Source organism: Taeniopygia guttata, chromosome 2 (assembly GCF_048771995.1).
Source record: "Taeniopygia guttata chromosome 2, bTaeGut7.mat, whole genome shotgun sequence".
NCBI lineage: Eukaryota > Metazoa > Chordata > Aves > Passeriformes > Estrildidae > Taeniopygia > Taeniopygia guttata.
Window position 1 is genome coordinate 1,104,919 of NC_133026.1, and position 21,853 is coordinate 1,126,771.

General features: G+C 61.2%; 3 protein-coding genes across 5 annotated transcripts; 2 read left to right on the forward strand and 1 right to left on the reverse strand.

Annotated features, from left to right (window-relative positions):
* Nucleotides 1-347: 347 nt before the first annotated feature.
* Nucleotides 348-6,711, forward strand: LOC105758955 (uncharacterized). 2 transcript variants are annotated; one of them, XM_072925220.1, is made up of 7 exons: nt 349-539; nt 1,495-1,621; nt 2,515-2,625; nt 2,966-3,547; nt 3,647-3,772; nt 4,201-4,694; nt 5,700-6,711. In XM_072925220.1, the coding sequence occupies exons 1-7, from the start codon at nt 438-440 to the stop codon at nt 6,093-6,095; spliced, it is 1,938 nt and encodes a 645-aa protein (XP_072781321.1). In that variant the 5' UTR covers nt 349-437; the 3' UTR covers nt 6,096-6,711. The 2 variants fall into 2 exon arrangements, with proteins under 2 accessions (XP_030122757.3, XP_072781321.1); XM_030266897.4 differs by having other exon boundaries at nt 348-539; nt 4,201-6,711.
* Nucleotides 6,712-8,274: 1,563 nt separating this feature from the next.
* LOC115494110 (uncharacterized) lies at nt 8,275-12,198 on the forward strand. Its single transcript, XM_030267118.3, has 5 exons — nt 8,275-8,369; nt 8,459-8,788; nt 9,583-9,697; nt 10,080-10,193; nt 10,867-12,198. Exons 1-5 carry the CDS (start codon nt 8,346-8,348, stop codon nt 11,892-11,894), a joined length of 1,611 nt encoding a protein of 536 aa, XP_030122978.3. The 5' UTR covers nt 8,275-8,345; the 3' UTR covers nt 11,895-12,198.
* A 421-nt stretch (nt 12,199-12,619) lies between these two features.
* LOC105758954 (uncharacterized) lies at nt 12,620-20,651 on the reverse strand. Of its 2 annotated transcripts, none has more exons than XM_030266903.4 (7): nt 20,526-20,651; nt 19,592-19,852; nt 19,341-19,467; nt 18,758-18,943; nt 16,690-17,967; nt 15,955-16,062; nt 12,620-15,304 (listed from the first exon to the last, which is right to left on the reverse strand). In XM_030266903.4, exons 1-7 carry the CDS (start codon nt 20,583-20,585, stop codon nt 14,289-14,291), a joined length of 3,036 nt encoding a protein of 1,011 aa, XP_030122763.2. In that variant the 5' UTR covers nt 20,586-20,651; the 3' UTR covers nt 12,620-14,288. The 2 variants fall into 2 exon arrangements, with proteins under 2 accessions (XP_030122763.2, XP_030122762.2); XM_030266902.4 differs by having other exon boundaries at nt 15,955-16,065.
* Nucleotides 20,652-21,853: the final 1,202 nt, after the last annotated feature.

Consider the following 21,853-nt stretch of genomic DNA (forward strand, 5'->3'; position numbering starts at 1 on the left):
CTCAGGGACAGCTCATTGTCACCCAGGACGCACAGTTCCTTCCCCACGGAGCTGCTCCAGCAGGTCACCCCCAGCCTGTGCAGGTACCTGGGGTTGTTCCTCTCCAGCTGCAGCACCTGGGCTTGCCCTTGTTGAATTCCAGAAGTTTTATCCCTGCCTATCTTTCCAAGTTGCCGAGGTCCTTCTGAAGAGCCACACAGCCCTCGGGGCGTGGATCAGCCACTCATCCCTCCCCGCTTTGAGCCCTCAGCGACCCCCTTCACCCAGACCAATGACGAACCAGGCAAACAACACCGAGCCCGCCCCGACCCTCAGGGAGCTGCCACTCAACCACTTCCCAACCCATCCCACCGCCCCCTCCATCCCTTCAGCCCACCCCTCCGGGCTCTCGGTGCCGCCCCTCAGGCGGCGTGTCCCGCGCGGGCCGGCGCGGGGCCATGGCGGAGCTCCGGGCCCGCCTCGAGGCGCTGGAGCGGCGGATGGAGCGGGCGGAGGCGGCGCTGCGGGAGCGGCCCCTCAGCGCCCCGGGGCTGCACGGGGTGAGCACCGCGATGGGACAACGATGTGTGTGGGGGGATCGCTTGTGAGGCTGAGGGAGCTTAGGGGAGTGATGGGGTGTTATTTCTATGGTTTTCCCCTCCTCCACGCAGCCCCCTCTAGGATCCGACCAGCTCAGAGATATGGGGCTGTGAGGGGAGGAAATACCAGGAGAGGGAAAAGTATTCAAAAGAGGCCCTTACTCCAGGGAAGTTGGAACAGCTCTCTTTATTCTGTGGTGTCCATGGAGAGTGGGGCAAAAGAGAAAGAGCAGGAAGTTTCAGGGGTCTATATAGGTTTTGGACAGGGTGGGCTCTCCTGGCTCCCTGCCAACCCCGTTGGGGCAGGGAGGAGGATTCAGGGGTTATCATGATCAGAGCCACAGAGGCCTTAGGAAAGGGGGGACAAAAGGGTGTCCAGGAGCTCACCGTAACAATGGGGGAGTCACTTATGGGGTCACTGTGGGGCTGGAGGTTGGGAGGGAGACTGGGGGGGCACTTAGGGGCTGGTGGGAGGTCGAGGGGGAAGCCTGGGTGTTGCATATGGGGCTGTTGGAAGGAGGGATTGTGGCTGGGAGGGAGCCTGGGGGTCGCCCGTGGGGCTCTTGAGGGCTGGGAAGGCTTTGGGGGGCTCCTGATGGGGGTTGCGGTGGGTTTCAGGAGACGGGATGGGAATGCAGTGGATTCCTGGCTGGCCGGGAGCCGCTCGAGTGGCTCCTCAGGGGGCAGCAGTGGGTTTTAGGAAACTGTGGGGATGAATCCATTGGACTCCTGCGGATCTGGGAGCTGTTTGAGGCAGCTGCGGTGCGTTTCAGGAGACCGGGGATGAACCCACTGGGAATAAGCAACGGGGACTCCGTATGGGGATTTTGGAGCTGTTGAAGGGCTTGGGTGGGACTGAGGGTCTGGGAGTTGTTTGGGGGAGCTGCCCTGTCCCTCATCCCAGCCGATGCTGCAGGTCCCGGTGCTGTTCGAGGATGTGGCAGTGCGGTTCAGCCGGCAGGAGTGGGCAAACCTGAGCGAGGGACAGAAGGAAATGTACCGGAGCGTCATGGAAGGCAACTACGAGATGCTGGTGTCCCTGTGTAGGCTGCGTTTGCGCCGGTTTGGCAGCCCCAGGGAGCTCTCTTGGGGTCATTTCTCTGCCTCTTTGCCTTTCACTGGAATCTCCAGCTCTCAAATAATCCTCCCTTTTCCCTTTCCCCTCCGGCAGTGGTTGGAGCGTGGCAGGGACACGCAGGACAGGGTAGTAAGTGCTTGGTGTCTTTTCCTCTTGGAGAACAGGTACATTGTTGGTGTTGTCATCTCCCTGCGTTGTCACCTCCAAAATTCTCTGCCTGGGACACCCCTTTCCAAGAGAATTTTCCCTAAAAACCAACCTGAACCTCCCCTTGAAGCTGTTTCCTCTTGTCTTGTTCCCTGGGAGCAGGTCCTGATTCCCTCCTGGCTCCACCCTCCTGTCAAGGAGCTGTGCAGAGCCAGAAGGTCCCCCCTGAGCCTCCTTTTCTCCAGGCTGAGCCCCCCAGCTCTTGGTGCTCTGTTCTCCTGGTTTGTTCACTTCTCTGGACACGCTCCAGCCCCTCAATGTCTTCTTTAGCATGAGGGGCCCAGAATTGCCCCCGGGATTCGAGGTGGTCCCTCAGCACTGCCCTTATGCAGTCAGGAGCCTCGTGATTCCCTTCTCGTCATTCAGGGTGTTTTCCTGTCTGCTAGGTGAATTTCTGGGAGAGCTGGGAATTCTGTAGCAGGGGCAGAACAAGGATGGATTTTCTTGCAGTTGTTCCCAGGGGACTGTCAGAGGTTGCTTTCCATATTCCCCTGTCAGCTCTGCCTGCTGTTTCCTCTCTGTATCCATAACTCCCGTCGTGGCCCCGGTTGGAGATGAAGTTTCCTGGGTTGGGACTGGCTCTGTTGCCCAGCTGTGGGTGCAGAGTCCCTGTCCCATCCTGTGCCTGATGTCTGTCCTGCTCTTGCCCAGACTGTGCCCTGTCCAAGCCTGAACTGTTACTACAGCTGGAAAGAGAAGAGCTGAGCACGCCGCCAGAATCCGAGGCAGAGGCAGCAGAGGTGTCCCCAGAGCTGGCTGTAGGTGGGTGACACTGGGTTCCTTCTGTGCCACAAGCTTGCTGGGACTGTGAATCCCAGAATTTTGCATTTGGGTTGAGAGGAATCTTAAAGCTCATTTCTTTCCAAGCCCCTGCCATGGGCAGGGACACCTTGCACTAGTGCGGATTGCTCCAAGCCTTTTCCAACCTGGGACACTTCCAGAGACTGGGCGGTGTCCGCTGTGAGGGAACACCTCCTGGGACATGTGGATAGCTTGGAAGCTCCTGCCCCAGCAGCTGGTTGGGTGTCAGGGATCCTGGGACCTTGTGGAATGGGATTTTTCACTGGCTGCTGGTGAATTCAGATGTCCTTGTTCTCCACAGAACCGGCCCGACAGAACTGCACCAACGATGATGCACTGCTGGAGATGGAGACAATGGAGAGGGGCTGCAGGGAGCCAGAGGAAAGCGGGAACGTGGCAGAGAAAAGTGGGAACTTGGTAGAGGAAAGCAAGAACCTGATACAGGAAATCTGGAGCCTAGTGGGGACAAGTGGGAATCTGATAGAGGAAATCTGGGGTGTGGTAGAGCAAAACAGGAGTCCAGCAGAGGAAAACAGGAGCCTGACAGAGGAAAACAGGAGCCCAGCAGAGGAAAACAAGAGCCTGGCAGAGGAAAACAGGAGCCCAGCAGAGGAAAACAAGAGCCTGACGGAGGAAAACAAGAGCCTGACGGAGGAAAACAGGAGCCCAGCAGAGGAAAACAAGAGCCTGACGGAGGAAAACAAGAGCCCAGCAGAGGAAAACAAGAGCTTGACGGAGGAAAACAGGAGACCAGCAGAGGAAAACAAGAGCCTGACGGAGGAAAACAGGAGCCCAGCAGAGGAAAGCGAGAACCCAGCAGAGGAAAATGGGAACCCGATGGAGGAAAGCAGGAACCCAGCGGTCCCAGAGAACTGCAGCACACGTGAGTGCCTGGTAAATCCTGCTGCTGTTGCTGTGAGGGGTCCTGGATCCCTGCCTGGCTGTTCCTTCCCCACCTTCCTCACTGCTTTTGTCCTCACAGCACCCGTCCCTCTGGAAGCCACTGCTGTCCTGGCGGATCTCAGCCAGCCGACCCCGTCCCCTCCCCGCCCGCTCTCCGTGCACTGTCAGGAAGCCGTGGGTCAGAACTGTTCTCCCCCTGCAGCAGGTACTGGGGCAGAACCCTTAACCCTCCTTGGTGGGGCCAGCAGCTTGGGGGGTCTATTGGGCCTTTCTCCAGGCTTGGGGCTTCCAGGAAAGGGAAACAAATCATGTTACGAGCCCTTAAACCGTTTGGGTACAGCATGGCATCGGTGCACCTGCCCAGACAAGCTCCAGGGTGGTTGTCAGAATTCCCTGTCCCCCTGGGTGATGTTTTCCACCTCAAACTGCTCCTGGGGTGTCTGCAGGGATAAGCTGGGGATGTTCCTGGCTTTTACACAGTCCAGAGACTGAGCTGGAAGAGGAGAGCAGAGCTGGGATTTGTGCTGCCTGGGGACAGAGCGGGAAGTGAGGGAGGGTGGGAGCAAAAGCCCTTTGCTGTTCATGTCTTAAAACCATGTGGAAAGTGATGTTTTGATTCCAAAAATTTCCCAGGAGATGCTGAAGCAGGGATCCCAATGGAGGTGCCGCAGGAGGAGGTTGCTGCAGAGAAGCCATCAATGCCCAAAACACCCTCCAAGGGTCTGGAAGAGGACAAGGGTCGTGAAGAGGAGGCTGTGAAACATTTAGGGAATTCTGGCCAAGATCTGGTGGCCGACATTCCTGAAGAACCAGGAAAGGAGGTGACACCAGATGTCCACAAAACGACAGAACAGGCAGATCCCAGCCCAGGGCAGCCGGAGAAGGACTCCTGCGTGGGCCGGCCCATGGCCTGTCAGCGAAATGCCACGCGGGAATTTTACTCCTGCCCCATCTGCAGGAAAACCTTCCTGCTGAAGATCAACCTCCTGATCCACCAGCGTGGCCACACCAACTGGGTGCCCTATGTCTGCGTCCACTGCGACCGCAAGTTCATGTCCAAGAAGAAAATCCGGCGGCATCTCCGTGCCTGGGCAGTCAACGGGACGTGCCAGCCCTCGGAGCTGGAGGTGTGTCCCAGCCAGGTGCCATGCCCAGCATCCCATCCCCAAACCTGGGCAGCGAACGGGACATACCAGGCTGCGAAGCCAGAGGAGTGTCCTAGTAGGACACCGTGCCCAAAATCTCAGCCCCAAGCCTGGGCATCCAATGGCACCTGCCAGCCCTTGGATGGAAATGAATGTCCCAGCCAGGGGACACCATGCCCAAAATCTCAGCCCCAAGCCTGGGCACCCAATGGCACCTGCCAGCCCTTGGATGCAAAGGCTCATCCCAGCCAGGGGACACCGTGCCCAACATCCCAGCCCCAAACCTGGGCACCCAATGGCACCTTCCAGGCCTTGGATGCAAAGGCGTGTCCCAGCCAGGGGACACCATGCCCAGCACCTCAGCCTCAAGCCTGGGCACCCAATGGCATCTGCCAACCCTCACTTGTGAAGGCTCATCCCAGCCAGGGGACACCGTGCCCAAAATCTCAGCCCCAAGCCTGGGCACCCAATGGCACCTGCCAGCCCTTGGATGCAAAGGCATGTCCCAACCAGGGGACACCATGCCCAAAATCTCAGCCCCAAACCTGGACACCCAATGGCACCTGCCAGCCCTTGGATGCTCCAAAATCTCAGCCCCAAGCCTGGACACCCAATGGCACCTGCCAGCCCTCACTTGTGAAGGCACATCCCAGCCAGGGGACACCGTGCCCAAAATCTCAGCCCCAAGCCTGGGCACCCAATGGCACCTGCCAGCCCTCGCTTGTGAAGGCTCATCCCAGCCAGGGGCCATGCCCAGCACCCCAGTGCCCAACATCCCAACCCCAAACCTGGGCAGCCAACGGGACCTGCCAGGCCTCGAAGCCAGAGGAGTGTCCCACCCAGCCCCTGTGCCCATCCTCCCAGCCACAAGCCCCAAACAGGGACTGTGGCACGGTGTGGCAGGAGCCTGGCCCCACCCAGTGCTCACTGTCATCTGGAAAAATGATGTACACGTGCACCGAGTGTCGGGAAACCTTCTCCAACCAGGGCTTCCTGACGGTGCACCAGCGCCGGCACTCCGGCCACCACCTCATCCTGTGTCCCTGCTGCAACCGGAGCTTCACCTGGGTGTCCGACTTCGTCCGGCAGCACTGGATGTACATGGGCGTCCGGCCCCACCAGTGCGGCATCTGCCAGAAGACCTTCAAGAGGTTCTCCCACCTCAAGGTGCACCAGAGGATCCACAGGCGGCAGGAGCGGCCGTTCCCCTGCGCCAACCAGGTGCCCCTCGTGGTGGCACCCGCAGCAGGAGACGGGGTGGGAAGCCAGGCTGTGACCCCCAGGGATGGGGCGCTGCTGTCGGACCTTGAGGTGTCCTCCCGGGAACGGGAGGCCGCTGCTGGATCTCAGGGTGTCCACCCAGGGGTGGGAAGCTGCTGCTGAAATTTGAGGTGACCTCCCAGAGACTTGAGGTGACTTCCCAGGATGTTGCTGCTGAAATTTGAGGTGACCTCCCAGAGACTTGAGGTGACTTCCCAGGATGTTGCTGATGGAATTTGAGGTGACCTCCTGGGACACAGTGCTGCTGATGGGCTTTAAGTTGACCGCTCTAGGATAGGAGGCTGATCTTGAGGTGAAGGATGGGATGCTGCTGCTGATGGGCTCTAAGGTGTCCTCTCAGGAATGGGATACATGATGAATGTCGAGGTGTCCTCCCAGAAATCAGATGCTGCTGTTGAACCTTGAGGTGACCTCCCAAGAATGGTATGGTGCTACTGGACCTTCAAGTGACTCCCAGGGATGTGATGCTGCTGCTGAATTTTGAAGTGACCTCCTGGGGACCAGAGGCCACTGTCAGACCTTCTCCCCGATATCCCTCTCCAGATGGAGGCTGGAGCATGGACAACATTTTCTGGCTCCCCTGCCCTGGTGTGGGGATGGGGGGCACCTGCCCAGCCCATGTGAGGGGGTCTCCTTGTTCCCAAGCCCTAGTGGGGCAGGTGGGATGCTTGGAGTGGGTCCTTTTTCTGGAGAGTGCCAATAGATGCTGTAGAAACCAGGATGCTGCACGTGGATTCCTTGAGGGGCCTGTGGGAAGGTCCTGCTGGGTGGGTGGGTGGCACCAGGAATGGGATCCGTGGCATGGAGTGATGGAAGAGTGAGAACGGAACACTGGGTGGGAGGTGTCACCTGCTGCTGGGGGGCTGCAGTCCCAGTCTGAGGTGGGGATGGGGTGGGATGGGATTGGGGGTCTGGATGGGCCTCTGGGAGTGGCACTGGGGGTTGCTGGGCACTGGGGATTTGAGGGCTGGAGCTGTGGTTCTCATGCAGGGGTGGAGATGGATAGGATGAGGATGGAATAGGGGTAGGGTGGGATGGGATTGGGGGTCTGGATGGACCTCTGGGAGTGGCACTGGGGATTCGAGGGCTGGAGCTGTGGTTCTCCTGCAGGGGTGGAGATGGATGGGATGAGGATGGAATAGGGGTAGGGTGGGATGGGGGGGAGAGGGGATATGGATGGATGGGATGGGATGGGATCGGGATGGGGTGGGACGTGACAGAATGGGGTGGGGATGTGGATCTGATAGAAATTGGGATGAGGATGGAGGTAGGATGGAATGGGACTGATAGAGCTTGGCTCTTCACTGTGGGACCTGGCAACAGGACGAGAGGAACAGGCAGGAAACTGATGCCCAGGAAGTTCCACCTAGACAGGAGGAAGAACTTCCACCCTGTGCAGTGACTGAGCCCTGGAACAGATTGTCCAGAGAGGGTGTGGAGCCTCCCTCACTGGAGATGTTCCAGGATGGTTTGGACACAATCCTGTGCCATGTGCTCTGGGATAACCCTGTTTGAGCAGGGAGGTGAGACCAGATGAGCCACTGTGGTCCCCTGCAGCCTGACCCATTCTGGGATGGGGATGGGGATGGAGATGGGATGGAGATGGGATGGAGATGGGATGGAGATGGGATGGAGATGGGATGGAGATGGGATGGAGATGGGATGGAGATGGGATGGAGATGGGATGGAGATGGGATGGGATGGGATGGGATGGGATGGGATGGGATGGGATGGGATGGGATGGGATGGGATGGGATGGGATGGGATGGGATGGGATGGGATGGGATGGGATGGGATGGGATGGGATGGGGCTGTAACCGGGCTGTGTCCGGGCTGTAACCGGGCTGTGTCCGGGCTGTGTCCGGGCTGTTACCGGGATGTAACCGGGCTGTAACCGGGCTATAACCGAGCTCTAACCGGGCTGTAGCCGGGCTATAACCGGACTGTGTCTGGGCTGTAACCGGGCTGTGTCCGGGCTGTGTCCTGGCTCTAACCGGGCTGTGTCCGGGCTATAACCGAGCTGTAACCGGGATGTAACCGGGCTGTAACCGGGCTCTAACCGGGCTCTAACCGAGCTGTAACCGGGCTGTGTCCGAGCTGTAACCGGCCTGTAACCGGGCTGTAACCGGGCTGTAACCGGGCTGTGTCCAGGCTGTAACCGGGCTATAACCGGGCTGTAACCGGGCTGTGTCCAGGCTGTAACCGGGCTATAACCGGGCTGTAACCGGGCCGTAACCGGGCCGGGGTCTCTCGGTGCGGCGGCCGCGGGCGGGGCGGCGCTGGCGGCGCGGGGCCGGCAGGGGGCGCTGCGGCGGCGGCGGCGGCGGCGGTGAGGGGCGGTGAGGGGCGGCCATGGCCCAGTGGGGCCGCGCGCAGGTACCGGCGGGACCCCCCGGTACCGGCACCCCCGGACCCCCGGCGGCACCCCGGGCCCGGCCCCCCTCACCGCCCTCTTCCCCCCGCAGCAGCAAGACCCCGAGTGGGCTCCCGAGGCCTGGCAGGGAGCGGGCCCCGATCCCGGCGCGGGCCCCGGCGGGGCGGCCCCGGCGGGGCTGTCGCTGCGGACGGTGGCGGCGGCGGAGCGGCGGCTGGAGCGGAGCGTGGAGGCGGCGGAGCGGCGGCTGGAGCGGCTGGAGCGGCGGGTGGCGGGGCTGGAGCGGACGGTGAGGGCCGGTGGGGCCCGGCTGGCCGCGCTCCTCAGGGACAACTCCCGCCGCCTCCGCCGCATCCAGCGGCAGCTCCGCCGCTGCCGCTGTGGGGGCACCGGCACCGGCAGCGGCCGGGAACGGACACAGGTAACGGCCACGGGGTTCGGGACCAGGGAGCCGGGACGGGATGGGCCCGGGGGACGGGAACCAGCCCCAGGGAATGGGGATCGGGCTGAGCCCGCGGGGACGGGGACGAGCTCTGAGAAGTGGGGACAGGGACGTGCCAGCGGTGGGTGGCAGGGACAGGCCCCAGGGAACGGGATGGGGATGAGCCCATGGCTGCAGGAATGGCCCCACGGTAATGAGGATGAGTCCCAGGGAATGTACCCTCAGTGACAGGGATGGGGTGTACGTAATGGGGACAAGCCCCAGATAACAGGAACATACCAGCGGTGACAAGTGCCAGCTCATGGGAATGTGCCAGAGATGGACAGGGATGTGTCCCAGCTCTCAGCGTGACAGGGACAGGCCACAGGTGACAGAGATGTGCCCAAAGCTGTGGGAAAGTGCCCCAGGTGACCGTGTGGGCATGGGAAGGGCTGCTGGCTCTCAGGAGCTGCAGGGAGCCAGAGGGACACGGCTCGTCTGGTGCTTGTCCCTGTCCTCAGGGAAGAGGGGGAGCAGAACACCCACCCCAAGTGTTTCAGCCATGTTGGTCCTTATGGATTGATGTGGGATGGTGCCACCTGTCCTGCTCCCACCGGAGGTGTCACTGCTCGCCTGGCTGCCAGGATGGATCCTGGGAATCTGTCCCGGTCTGGGGAGGAACAGCTGAGCCTTGCTGGGATGTCTGGGGATGTCCCCTCTGGCATGGCTCTGTCCATAGGGGCTCGGGGAGGGGCTCAGTGGGGACCCCCAGGTGGAGCCTCCTGTACTTCCAGGTGCTGGCGGCGGGCGAGGAGGCTGCTCTGTCGGAACAGGAGTTGGGGAGCGTGGACAGCCGGGAGCTCCGTGGGGTCGCCAGGAAGGGGAATTATGAGGCCACGGTCCCTCTCGGTGAGGATCGCTCAGATCATGTCAGAAGCATCATCATCCCTGGGCTGATGCAGCTTCCAAACCCTCCCCATGTGGAACACGTGGGGATTCCAGGTGACATGTCCTGCAGTCAGTGTTCCTGCACTGTTTATTTCCTGGGATATGGGCTGTACATGGATCACCCTGCACGGATTTGCTGCAGAGTCTTACATTTTAGTACTCCTTAATTTTGGGCTGGAATTTTAAACCTTGAGTGTCCATCAGGCACTTCCTGGGACAAGCAAAAATCATGTGCCTGGATCAGCTGCCAGTGGCCTGTGGGATCAGATGTCCTGGAATTCCAGGACCCTGCTTTGGCTGGTCCCACTCTCAGCAGTTCATCCCACTGCTCCCTCCTTCCCAGGGTCCGAAGATGCAGGTTCCAAACCTGCACTGCTGCCACCAGCCGAGGACAGGGAGGATCCAGGGAGCCCCGGGCTGCCGGAGAAGGGAGCGGTGCCAGGACAGCTTGGTGACAGTGAGTGGCAGCGAGGGGGGCTGAGGATGGGCACTGACAACCTGCCCAGACTGGGCCAAGTTCTTAAGGATGGAAAATGGGAAAACCTTGGGCAAGGCTCAGTCAGGGTGGCTCTGGAGCTGGGTACCTGTGGGGGGATGCTCCCTCCTGCTTTGGGGAGGCTTTGCTTTGATCCTTTTCCCTCGATTCACACATTTAAACTCTGCCATTCCTAATGAGGTTCCTTCCAGAATGGAGGACTCTGCACCTCAGCTTTGCCTTCACTTTCCCCTCTGGTTTGGTTTTTTTGTGGGGATTGTATTGTCAGTCCATAGTGTCATTGAGTGCAGCATGTCCAGGGCAGTGGTGAAGTCTCCATTCCTGGAAGGATTTAAAAGCTGTGTGGATGTGGCAGCTGGGGACTTGGGGCAGTGGTGGCCTTGGCAGTGCTTGGTTGATGATTGGACTTGATGATCTTGAAGGGCTTTGCAAACCTCACTAATTCCATGATTCCATGATGTCCCTGAGGTCCAACAAGCTGCCTGGACAACCCCCCTTCACCTCCTCTCCTCCTGGGAATCCCTTCCTGCTCCCTTTCGTTCTTTGCCAGTTCTTCTCACTTCTGCTCCCGCTCCCACTCTGGAGCTGGAGGCACGGGAGGACTTCCCGGGAATGAACTGTGGTCTCTCCACAGGTGAGATGATCGTGATCAAGACGGAAGAGCAGCAGCCGCAGGAGGACGGAGCTGAGCTCCTGGCACTGCCAATGGTGCCTGCGGTCAGGCTGGACGAGGAGGTTCCCCTCAGCCAGGAGCAGCCGGTTTCCTGGGAGAACCACGGCGTGGCCGGGCCGAAGGCGGCCGGAGAGGGCTTGGGGGAATTCTGCCTGGGGGAATTCAAGCCGGTGGTGGTGCCGGTGGAAGCTCACCCTGCCCCGGGCCTGCCCTTCCCCACGGAGCAGGCGCTGGGCGCGGGCACGGAGCAGCCGTTCGCGCTCGCCCAGGGAATGCCGCTGGGAGAAGACCCGGCGGCCGAGGTGGCGTCGCCGCAGCCCGGCTGGGAGCAGCAGAGTCCCCAGGATGATCCCCGGGTGCTGCCGCCGGGCTGGAAGAGCGTCCGCCTGACGCGGAACCTCCTGGCGCGACAGCAGAACCGGGCGAGGAAGAGCAACGGCTCCTTCATCTGCACGTCCTGCGGGAAGAGCCTGGCCCACCACGCCGCGCTGCTGCGGCACCAGCGCCTGCACACGGGCGAGCGGCCTTTCCAGTGCCCGGCCTGCGGCAAGAGCTTCAATGAGAAGTCCAACCTCAACAAGCACTACCGGATCCACACCGGGGAGCGGCCGTACCGCTGTCCAGCCTGCGGTAAGGGCTTCGTGCAGAAGCACCACCTGCAGAAGCACCAGCGCATCCACGGGCCGCAGCTCCGCAGCGCGTGGCCGGGCCGGGCGGCGCGGGGCAGCGCCGGTGGGGAACGGCTCTACCGCTGCATCGAGTGCGCTGAGAGCTTCCCACAGAAAACATCGCTGGAGGAGCACCAGCGTCGGCACACCCAGCAGCGACCCTTCCAGTGCCACGGCTGCACCAAGAGCTTCCGGCACCGGCAGTCGCTGAACCACCACCAGAAGGTGCACGCCGCCGTGGCCACATCTCCGGCCGGCAGCTTGCCAGGACACGAGCCGGAGCTGGAGCCCTGCGAGGCTCTGAGCCAGGATAATCGGTAGCCAGAGGGCTGGAGAAGGGAAGGGACAGCGGTTCTGCAGCGTGGGACTTGTGGCAGCACTGGGAGTTTGTGCACGATGCTGTGGGAGTTGTGGCACCAGCTGGGTCTCAGCAGGAGGAGGGAGCCTGCTGTGCTGTTGGGCAGGGAAGGGCCCAGGGTGGGATGGGACTGGCCCCGAGGCAGCAGAGTGGAACTCGGGTTGTTAAACAGCACCGCTGTGCTGGGAGGGGGGCTGGGAGTGGTCAGTGGCCTGGGGGCAGTTGATAGCCCAGCCGGGAAGAGAATCAGATAAAAGACTGAACTGACTGGTCTCCTGTTGTGCTCAGGGGCAGCTGGGGGGTGACATCCCTGGCTCAGTGGGGGAGGAATGCAGAGCTACCTGCTGGGAATGTGGAGAGTCCCACAGGAATCCCCCACAGGATTCTCAGTAGGATCTGGGTAACTCGGGACTCCCTGGCAATGCTGAGGGACATGTCCCACCCATGGTGGCCAGGGCCACTCCATTCCCTGTCCTTCCCAGCTTCCCTTACCCACTCGTCCTTCCTGGCTGGGATTCCACAACTCTGCCAGCGGCTCTGGAGCTGCTGGCAGTGACTCCCAAAACCTGTAATTTTGGGAAAAACCTCCCAAAACCAAAAAAAGGCAGTGACTCTCCTGCTGAGAGCTGTCCTGGCTGATCCCAGTTCTGTGCCCAAGCACCAGCACAGCCCCCAAAGCAGCCAGACATAGAGACAAATACTTTATTGATTCCACAGCCTGAGAAAGGGGTCGGGAATGTCGCAGGAAACGCCGCTCCTGGTCACAGGAGATTTAGAAATGCCAGGCTGGGGCTGCTGGCCCTTCTGCTGGCCTGGGGGCATTCAGCCACCAGCACACAAGCTCAGCCATGCCCCTGGGATCAACTGGGGAGCATTGGGATCTCTACCTGGGCAGGGAAAACAGGGATAACCAGCAGCTGGCTCACTGCCAATCCATGGCCGTGTGTCCCTCCTGCTGCAGGCTTGGAATGCTCCACAATGCAATCCCAGGGGTAGGAAGCGTGAGACACCAGCCCAGAGGAGCAGTGGGATGTCGTGTGTATTCCAGTGGAGCAGCTCGGACCCTGCTGTCCATCCCATGGAGCAGGAGGTGGCTGAGGATCACACCTGGATGTGGCACAGGCGTTCCCTCAGCTCCCAAAGCTTCCCACAGCAGCACCATCACACCTTGAGAGTGACTCGGAATAAAAGATGGGAAAAGCCTACCAGTGCTCACTGCTCAGAGAGGGACAGAGACCTCAGAACATCAAATAATTACACTGAGCAACTCAAACCAATAAAACCTGGAAAACTAAATGCAAGAGCCCCCAGCAGCTGCTCCACTGTGTCCGTGTGGCGCTGGCTCCGGGCGGGAGGTGCTCCCTGTGCACACCCAGTGGGTGGGATGCACATGGGGCACGGACACTGCTCCGGTGGCTCCCGGGGACGCTGGGGCAGTGCCAGGCCTGGCTCCCACTGGCTGCCTCTGGGCAGGTCCCCCTCTCCCTGACTGAGGTAGCTACAGAACTGTTTTCCCATAGGATTTGTTATGGTGGGATTTTGGGCAAAAGGGGACGAGCTGCGGTTGGGAGAGTGGGAGTTGCCTCCAGAGCTGAGGGGCTGCTCTGTGCACGCACATCCATGAGGACTGGGGTGCTGCTGCAGCATGGGGCTGGCTGACCCGCCAAGTATTCCTAAAATCACTCTGCTCCCATGCAGGATGGTCCTGAGGGCGCCTCCCTGATGCTGGGATCCCTGGAATACGCCAGCACAGAATTTTGGGGTTTGTCCTATGGATCTTCCAGTGCAAAACTCCAGTGTTCCCAGCCTGCTGGAGGGAGTGTTGCTGATCTCCGCCCCAGGGTGGGGGTGGCAAGGGTGGCCAGGACACAGTGGGGTCTCAGAGATGTCACTCTCCATCTGGTGTCTCAGTCAGGAAGCTTGGTCCATGGAGCAAAGGGCTGCTTGAGAATGCTGCCAGCTTCATTCCCTTCTCCCTGCCCTCTTCAGTTGTGTTTCCGAATGCAAAGGATCAGCCACAACATCAAAGAATGCGAAAGCTCTGCTCCTGTTTGACCAGGATTCACCTGGTCATCTCCCAGGAATGTCAGCTTGGGAAAATCCCAACTATCAGCCGAGCCGAACAATTCAGTGGAATGGTGAAGCATTATAGATCACTGGAGGCTTCTGCAATTGGCTCTTTGTTGTGGTCTCCAAGCTTCCCATTCTTTCCACAACCCAGGAAACTCCTAAAACACAGCAGATTCCCATTCTCGGTGTCCCACGAGACAACAAACTCGTGGGACAAACGCAAACAAACTCGCAGCTTCTCTCCAGGGTCACGCACAGTTCAGATCTGTCCCAGGGTCTGTCCTCTGTCATTTCTCTGTCATCTCCGAAGCCACTGCCCTCGATCCCAGCTGGACCACGGGCTGCACAGCTTTCCTGATGCAGTCAGGGAGTGGGGAGCCCGGGAGCCGCAGTGGCGTTGCTCCCAACAGCAGCACGTTGGGCAGGCTCGCTTTTGCAGCCTCAGGTCTCCCATTCTCTTGGGAAGGGCTCCTCTCAGCCTTGGGAGCTTGGTGCTGGATAGCAGCGGGGCCCTGGGCGTTGGCCTCCTGCTGGAGCGCGGCCAAAGCCCTCTCGTGGATCTTCTTGTGGCGCAGGAGGTGATTGCTGCGGGTGAAGCACTTGTTGCAGGAGCTGCAGCAGTAGGGCCGCTCCCGCGCGTGGGTCTGGAGGTGCCGCCGCAGCGACGTGGAGCAGGACAGGAACTTCTTGCAGTGGGGGCACTTGAGCCTGGAGTTGGGCGGCTGCACGATCCCAGAGCCGGACAGGCCCTCTCCATCTGGCTCCTCCTTGGGCTGGCCCAGCCAGGCCGCCCCGACGTGGCCACCACCGCCCAGCCGGTGGCCGCCGCACAGGTCCCTGCGCGGGCGGACGCGCAGCTCGGGGTGGACGTTGCCCCAGACCTTGGCCCCCAAGGCTCTGTCCTTGACGTGGATGCTGCGGTGAAGGTCCAGGTTCCGCTTGTTGCTGAAGCCGATGTCGCACACGGGGCACTCGTAGGGCCCCTCCTTGGCGTGGCTGCGCTGGTGGATGATGAGGTTGATCTTGAGGCGGAAGCGCTTCCCGCACTCCGTGCAGGGATGGGACCATTCCCGCACGTACCCGCGCCGGCAGTTGCCCATCAGGAGGTTGCTGGCCTCGCACCGGTTCGGCTTCTTCTTGATCTTGGCTTTCACCAGCTCGTTTTTGGGACACTTCTGGATCTCTGAGCCGGGAGAGGCCGTGGATTCCTCTGCCAGCAGCTCAGGCTCCTCTTCCTTCACCTTGATGTCCTCAAGAGAAGCCCCTTCGCACGGTGTTTCGTCTTCCATGGATAAGGCTTCCTCTGGAACAAAGGGACACCATGCTGGTGTCAGCACCGGTGTGACACAGGACCAGGGCCCCTCCCTGTGCTGGCCTTGCTGGGGCGCCTCCAGTCCCAGGGGCAGCTCTGGGCTTCTCATGTTTAGAAAGACATTGAAGGGCTGGAGCGTGTCCAGGGCAGGGAACAGAGCTGGGAAGGGTCTGGAGGAGCCCCAGAAGGGGCTGAGGGAGCTGGGAAGGGGCTCAGCCTGGAGAAAAGGAGGCTCAGCAAAGCTGTGGCTCTGCACAGCTCCCTGACAGCAGGGGACAGCTGGAGGGGTTGGGCTCTGCTCCCAGGGAACAGGGACAGGGCAAGGGGAAATGGCCTTGAGCCCTGCCAGGGGAGGTCCAGGTTGGATATTGGGAAAATTCCTTCCCCAGAAGGGTTGTCCAGCCATGGCACAGTGGCCCAGGGCAGGGATGGAGTGCCCATCCCTGGAGGGCTGCCAGTCCATGGGTGCCATCGGGACCAGTGGCACAAGGGACCCACCTCTAAACCCACGTGATGTTGGAGGAAAAAATAAAAGGAACCCCTGAAACTTATTTTTCCCTCCCTATTTCAAGCCCATCAGCTCTGGAAGCTGCTTCCTACCCGCCTGCCAGGCCCCGTGTCCCCAGCACAGGGTGACTCACCAGTGTCAGGCTCTGCCAGGTCCTCCTCCATCTCCGGGTCCTCCTCTGCCGCCGTCCCCAGCTGATGGTCCCCCAGGGACATCACATTCATCATCAGGATGGGGAGTTCTGCTGCAAGGAACAGGGATTTGAAAACCCACGGAGACCTCCCAGGTCCCCGCTCCAGCAATATGAACCAGGGATTGCTGGGAGTGTGTGTGGAAGAGCTGTGGCTCAAGAGCCAGGATGTGGATCAGCTATCAGAAAAATTCCTTCTGGAAGGGGCTGTCCAGCCCTGGAACAGGCAGTGGTGGAGCCCCTGTCCCTGCAGGGATTTAAAGCCGTGTGGATGTGGCACCTGGGCACATGGGGCCTTGGCAGTGCTGTGGAACAGTTGGACCCAAGGATCTCAGAGGGCTTTTCCAACCCCAGCAATTCTGTGGAAAGGCTGGAAGGTATCAGGAGGAACTAGAGTGAAGCCACACATGGGCCAAAAGCAGAGGGAGGGCTGGAAAGGAAGGACAGCAAGGTGTCACATGCCAGCACCTCACAGAGGAGCCTCAAGCCTCACCCCACCATCTCCACAGGCTGCATTCCCGTGTCCAGACCCTCCTCACTGTCCAGTGACAAGATCCCAAGGCTCCCTGGCAATGCCTCTCCAAGCACCAGGGCCATGCACCTCTGCCCTGGACACTGCCAGAGCTTGGATTGCTGGGGAAGGGGAAGCACATGCTCCCTGGCACCTCTGGAACTCACCTGGGCCAACTTCCATGGGCACAGAATCCTTTCCCAAAGCCTCTTCCTGCTGCTCCATCTCTCCTGGTGTCACTGGGGGCTTCTGATTGTTGGGGACACCTGTCTGGAGGGGGTTCTGACTGTCCCCAGTCTGTGTCTGAAGCAGTGTCTGGCTGTCCCCAGTGTGTGCCTCTGGGGACTTGGGGCTGTCCCCAGTCTGTGTCTGTGGGGGTTTTGGGCTGTTCCCAGTCTGTGCCCTTGGGGACTTTGGGCTGTTCCCACTCCGTGTCCATGGGAACTCTGGGCTGTTCCCAGTCTGTGCCCTTGGGGACTTTGGGCTGTTCCCACTCCGTGTCCATGGTAACTCTGGGCTGTTCCCACTCCGTGTCCATGGGGACTCTGGGCTGTTCCCACTCCGTGTCCATGGAGACTTTGGGCTGTTCCCACTCCGTGTCCATGAGGACTCTGGGCTGTCCCCAGTCTTTATCTGTGGGGTTTTCTGGCTGTTCCCACTCCGTGTCCATGAGGATTTTGGGCTGTCCCCAGTCTCTCTTTGTGGGGAGTTCTGGCTGTCCCCAATCTGTATCTGTGGGGTTTTCTGGCTGTTCCCACTCCGTGTCCATGAGGATTTTGGGCTGTCCCCAGTCTCTCTCTGTGGGGAGTTCTGGCTGTTACCACCCCATGTCCATGAGGATTTTGGGCTGTCCCCAGTCTGTGTCTGTGGGGTTTTCTGGCTGTTCCCACTCCGTGTCCATGAGGATTTTGGGCTGTCCCCAGTCTCTCTTTGTGGGGAGTTCTGGCTGTTCCCACTCTGTGTCCATGAGGATTTTGGGCTGTACCCAGTCTCTCTTTGTGGGGAGTTCTGGCTGTTACCACTCCATGTCCATGAGGATTTTGGGCTGTCCCCAGTCTGTGTCTGTGGGGTTTTCTGGCTGTCCCCAGTCTGTGTCTGTGGGGTTTTCTGCCTGTTCCCACTCCGTGTCCATGAGGATTTTGGGCTGTCCCCAGTCTCTTTCTGTGGGGAGTTCTGGCTGTTACCACTCCATGTCCATGAGGATTTTGGGCTGTCCCCAGTCTGTGTCTGTGGGGTTTTCTGGCTGTTCCCACTCCGTGTCCGTGGGGATTTTGGGCTGTTCCCAATCTGTGTCTCTGGGGGTTCCTGGCTGTCCCCATTCTGTATCTGTGGGGTTTTCTGGCTGCCCCCATTCTGTGTCCATGAGGGCTCAGGACCCTTTTCGTTGCTGGGCTCTTCATCCCCCTCGATCCGTGTCCGGCCGTTGGGTGTGGACTCGGCACCGTCTGTTCCCAGGGCACAGAACAGGAGCTTTATTAGGATCTGCACCTTTATCCTGCCAGATTCTCAAAGGGAGCCTTGTCCCCTCTCACAACACCTCCAACCCCAATGGCAGAGCCGCCTCCTTGGCCCCGTGGCAGGATCCACACAGGAGAGAAGCTGTGAGTAACAGAACATGAACCCCAAAGGAGATGTCCCTCTGTGTCTCTTTTCCTCTCCCCAAACTCCCACCTGGGCTCCAGCTGAGTTTTCCCATGGGACAGCACCTGCCCAGCTTCTCCTGGGGTGCCCTTAATCTTCCCAGCTCCTCAATCCTGCAGGAAAGAGCTCTCAACCACGGCTCTTCCCACATCTCCGCTGCTCCCAGCTCTGTCTGGGTCTGTCTGTCCCTTTCCAGCACCTTCCACCTTCCTGCCCAGCCCTCCCACTCTAAATCCATGCCCCAAGGCTCCCCAGACTCCTCTGTTCCCCCAGGACAAGCAGAGCAGCTCCAGCCTCCCCTTCCCACCTCAGCTCCCAGTTTCTCACTTCCCAGCATGTTTCCTGTCCCTCCACAGCAGGCAGGAATGCCTCTGGAAGCCCCAGTCTTACAGGAGGCCCTTCCCACTGCTCCAGACCCTCCTGCAAGGCTTTGATTGCTTTTCTCCCTGGGATTTATCCCACCAAGCACAACCATTCCTCTTGGAATGAAGATTCACGGCGCTCCAGGGTGCTTTAGTCCATGGAGCGAGCTGAGCCCTTCCTCCCTAAGGAAGGGGAAGTCTCCAGGAACAGCCACCTCCTCCTGGCACCCACCTGGGGCAGTTTCCATGGGGGTTTCATCTCCTGGAGCCTCGTCTGCCTTGTCCCTCTCTTCTGCTGCCCGGAGGGGCTCCTGGCCATCCCCAGTCTGTGTCCATGGGGGCTCCTGGCCCTCTTTGTCACTGAGCTCTTCATCCCTCTCCATCTGGGACAGGATGTCGGGCTTGGACACGGCGTAGTCTGGTCGTGGGGCAGAGGATCAGGGGTTGATTAGGATTTGGCTGCCTTTAGTCTGGCACATTCCAGCAGTGACCCTTGTCCCCTGTCCCAGTCCTGGCGGGGACACAAACACCTCATCCCTACTCCAAACACTTCCTGGGCCCCAAGGCAGGATCCACCCCCAGGCACAGACCAGCTGAGGCAGAGAGGATCTTAACCAGCAGAACAGGAACTAAAATCCCACATGAGGAAAAAGCTTTGGCTGCAACATTTCCCTCTAGTGGAAGTCAGGGACGTCTCCCACTATTCCAGGTTGCTCCAAGCCTCATCCAACCTGGCTTTGGACACTGCCAGGGCCTCACCACCTCACAGCCTTCCAAACCCATGACTCCATGAGCTCCAGCCCCCCAGGCCTTACCCAGGGACACCAAGGTCTCGTAGTTGCCCCTCATCACGGCCCTGTACAGATCCTTCTGCCAGCGCTCCAGCCTCTCCCACTCCAGCTCGTTGAAATACACCGAGATCTCATCGAAGGTGAGCGGTACCTGGAATCACAGGGAATTCCCTGGAACCACACGTGGCTCGGGACACGTCCAGCCCCGCTGTGGGGACACGCAGGAGCTCGGCCCCCAGCCCTTGCACGGCATCCCTGGGAAGCGCCGCTGCTACCTTGGGGATCTCCCCACTGGAGCTGGGGGGCAGGCGCAGGATCCAGAAGTTCCTGTTCTTGAGGAGGTTCTCCAGGTTGAGCAGGCGCTGCTGCAGCTGCCCGTAGCCCTGCAGGAGGGTGCCCAGGGTGGCCAGGCCGCTGCCCAGCTCTCCGACCAGGTTCTCGCAGGCCAGCAGCCGCCGCTCCGCGTGCTCCGTGCGGCTCCGCAGCTCCTGCAGCTCCGTGCCCGGCACCGCCTTCTGCCGGAGGCTGCCCGATACCTGTGGGGGATTCGGGGTCAGGGCCTGGCCAGAGGGTGGTCAGGGAATGGGGAGCCGCTCAGAACCCCCCGGTAGTCCTGAGGGATTCCCCCAGTTCCGCAGGGATCTGTCACAGCCTGGCCGCCACCCCACGTCCTCCTGTCCCCACCTTACCACAGACCTAAGGGAGACCCCCAGAACAGACACCACAGGGTAACCCCCGCCAGCAGCACCTCGGGGGGGTTCCCCAGATCCACCTCTGCCAGGAGCATCCATGGGACATCCCCTCACCCCAAGGAACCGAGGCACCCGCACCCTCCTGAGCTCCAGGACCCTGAAGGACACCCCTGACGCCCAGAACCAGCACCCCTTTCCTGGGGACCCCTCACCCCCCCAGAACCAGCACCCCCTCTCCTGGGGACCCCTCACCCCCCCCAGAACCAGCACCCCGTCTCCTGGGGACACCTCACCACCCCAGAACCAGCACCCATTCTCCTGGGGACCCCTCACCCCCCCAGAACCAGCTCTCCAGGACACCCCCGAGCTGTCACCGCCCCGGGACCACCCCACACCACCTCCCTCCCCCCTGCCCGGGACCCTGCGGGACCCCCTGTCCTACTTGCCCCGTGGGGCCCCCGCGTGCCCCTGACCCAGCACGGCTGCGGCCCGCCCCGTCCCCCGTCCCGTGGCGCACCCCGGCCCGTGTCCCGTGCCGCGGGCGGGCCCTGACGTGCGCGGGCCCCCGGCGGGACATGGCCGCGGCCGCCACCGCCGCCCCGGGCCCGCGCCCGCGCCGCCGCCGGGCCCACAGAGGGCGCCGTGCGCCAGAGCGGCTCCGCGCCGGGAGCGGCGCCCCCTGCCGGCCGGGAGGAGCGAGAGCAGCCCGGGGGCGGGGCCTAAAGGGGGCGGGGCCATGCCAAAGGGGCGGGGCCGGGGAAAGGGGTGGGGTCAGGGAGGGAGGCGGGGCCAGGCCCCCGGGGCCACCAGGGCCACCAAGCCCCGGGGCCACCAAGCCCGGGGCCACCAAGCCCGGGGCCACCAAGTCCGGGGCCACCAAGTCCGGGGCCACCAAGCCCGGGGCCACCAAGGCCGGGGCCACCAAGCCCAGGGCCACCAAGCCCAGACCTCCGGACACTGCCCAGGCCCTGAACTGAGAGCCCTGCGGGACCCCCAGGAGCTCCCACGTCCTCTGGGAGCAGCATTCCCGCGGGATCTCCCCATCCCTGTGATCCAGCATCCTTGGGAATCCGCCATTCCCCTGAACTGGAGCCCTGTGGGACCCCCAGGAGATCCCACGTCCTCTGGGAGCAGCATTCCTGCGGGATCTCCCCATCCCTGTGATCCAGCATCCTTGGGGATCCGCCATTCCCCTGAACTGGAGCCCTGCGCGACCCCCAGGAGCTCCCACGTCCTCTGGGATCAGTATTCCCGCGGGATCTCCCCATCCCTGTGATCCAGCATCCTTGGGGATCTGCCATTCCCTGGATCTGGGAGCCCTGCGGGACCCCCAGGAACAGCATCGCTGGGGGGTCCTCCAGCCCCACCTCCCCTGGGAGCAGCGTTCCTGGGGGATCTCGCCACCCCTGTGATCCAGAATTCTGGGGATCCTCCCATACCCTTGGACTGACATTCCTGAGGGACCCCCAGGACCAGCACCCTTGGAGGTTCCCCACGCAATCCCCCTGTACAGACACCCCCCGGGTTGGCTCCGACCCCTGTTGTCCCCAGTGTCCCCACAGTGCCACCCAGCCCAGCCCAGCACGGGGTGGCTCTGTCGGGGGTCACCCACACTGCGTGTGTCCCCCCAACACATCCACTCCCTCTGATGTGTCAGCTTTATTTGGGGGCTTGGCAAAGTGGGGGCGGCTGCCTCAGAAGCATTTTGGGGGGTGGGAAGCGTGGGGGGCTCAGCGCAGAGCAGGGAGTGGGCAGCTGAGCTCTGCTGGCGTGGGGCTGCTCCCGGTGTCCAGCGGCATTCCCAGGCTCCGGCATTGTTTCCACCGCGCTCTCGGCTGCTCAGTC

What these genes read in the sequence shown, in the direction of transcription:
- LOC115494110 (XM_030267118.3), top strand. Translation starts at nt 8,346, where the DNA reads ATGGCCCAGTGGGGCCGCGCGCAG. An exon ending in TGAGGCCACGGTCCCTCTCG is followed by an intron (nt 9,698 to 10,079) that starts GTGAGGATCGCT and finishes CCTCCTTCCCAG; the next exon opens with GGTCCGAAGATGCAGGTTCC. An exon ending in GCCAGGACAGCTTGGTGACA is followed by an intron (nt 10,194 to 10,866) that starts GTGAGTGGCAGC and finishes GTCTCTCCACAG; the next exon opens with GTGAGATGATCGTGATCAAG.
- LOC105758954 (XM_030266902.4), bottom strand. Translation starts at nt 20,585, where the DNA reads ATGTCCCGCCGGGGGCCCGCGCACGTCAGGGCCCGCCCGCGGCACGGG. An exon ending in GGCACGGGACACGGGCCGGG is followed by an intron (nt 19,853 to 20,525) that starts GTGCGCCACGGG and finishes AATCCCCCACAG; the next exon opens with GTATCGGGCAGCCTCCGGCA. An exon ending in CGAGACCTTGGTGTCCCTGG is followed by an intron (nt 18,944 to 19,340) that starts GTAAGGCCTGGG and finishes CCCCACGACCAG; the next exon opens with ACTACGCCGTGTCCAAGCCC.
- LOC105758955 (XM_030266897.4), top strand. Translation starts at nt 438, where the DNA reads ATGGCGGAGCTCCGGGCCCGCCTCGAGGCGCTGGAGCGGCGGATGGAG. An exon ending in CGAGATGCTGGTGTCCCTGT is followed by an intron (nt 1,622 to 2,514) that starts GTAGGCTGCGTT and finishes GCTCTTGCCCAG; the next exon opens with ACTGTGCCCTGTCCAAGCCT. An exon ending in GTCCCCAGAGCTGGCTGTAG is followed by an intron (nt 2,626 to 2,965) that starts GTGGGTGACACT and finishes TGTTCTCCACAG; the next exon opens with AACCGGCCCGACAGAACTGC.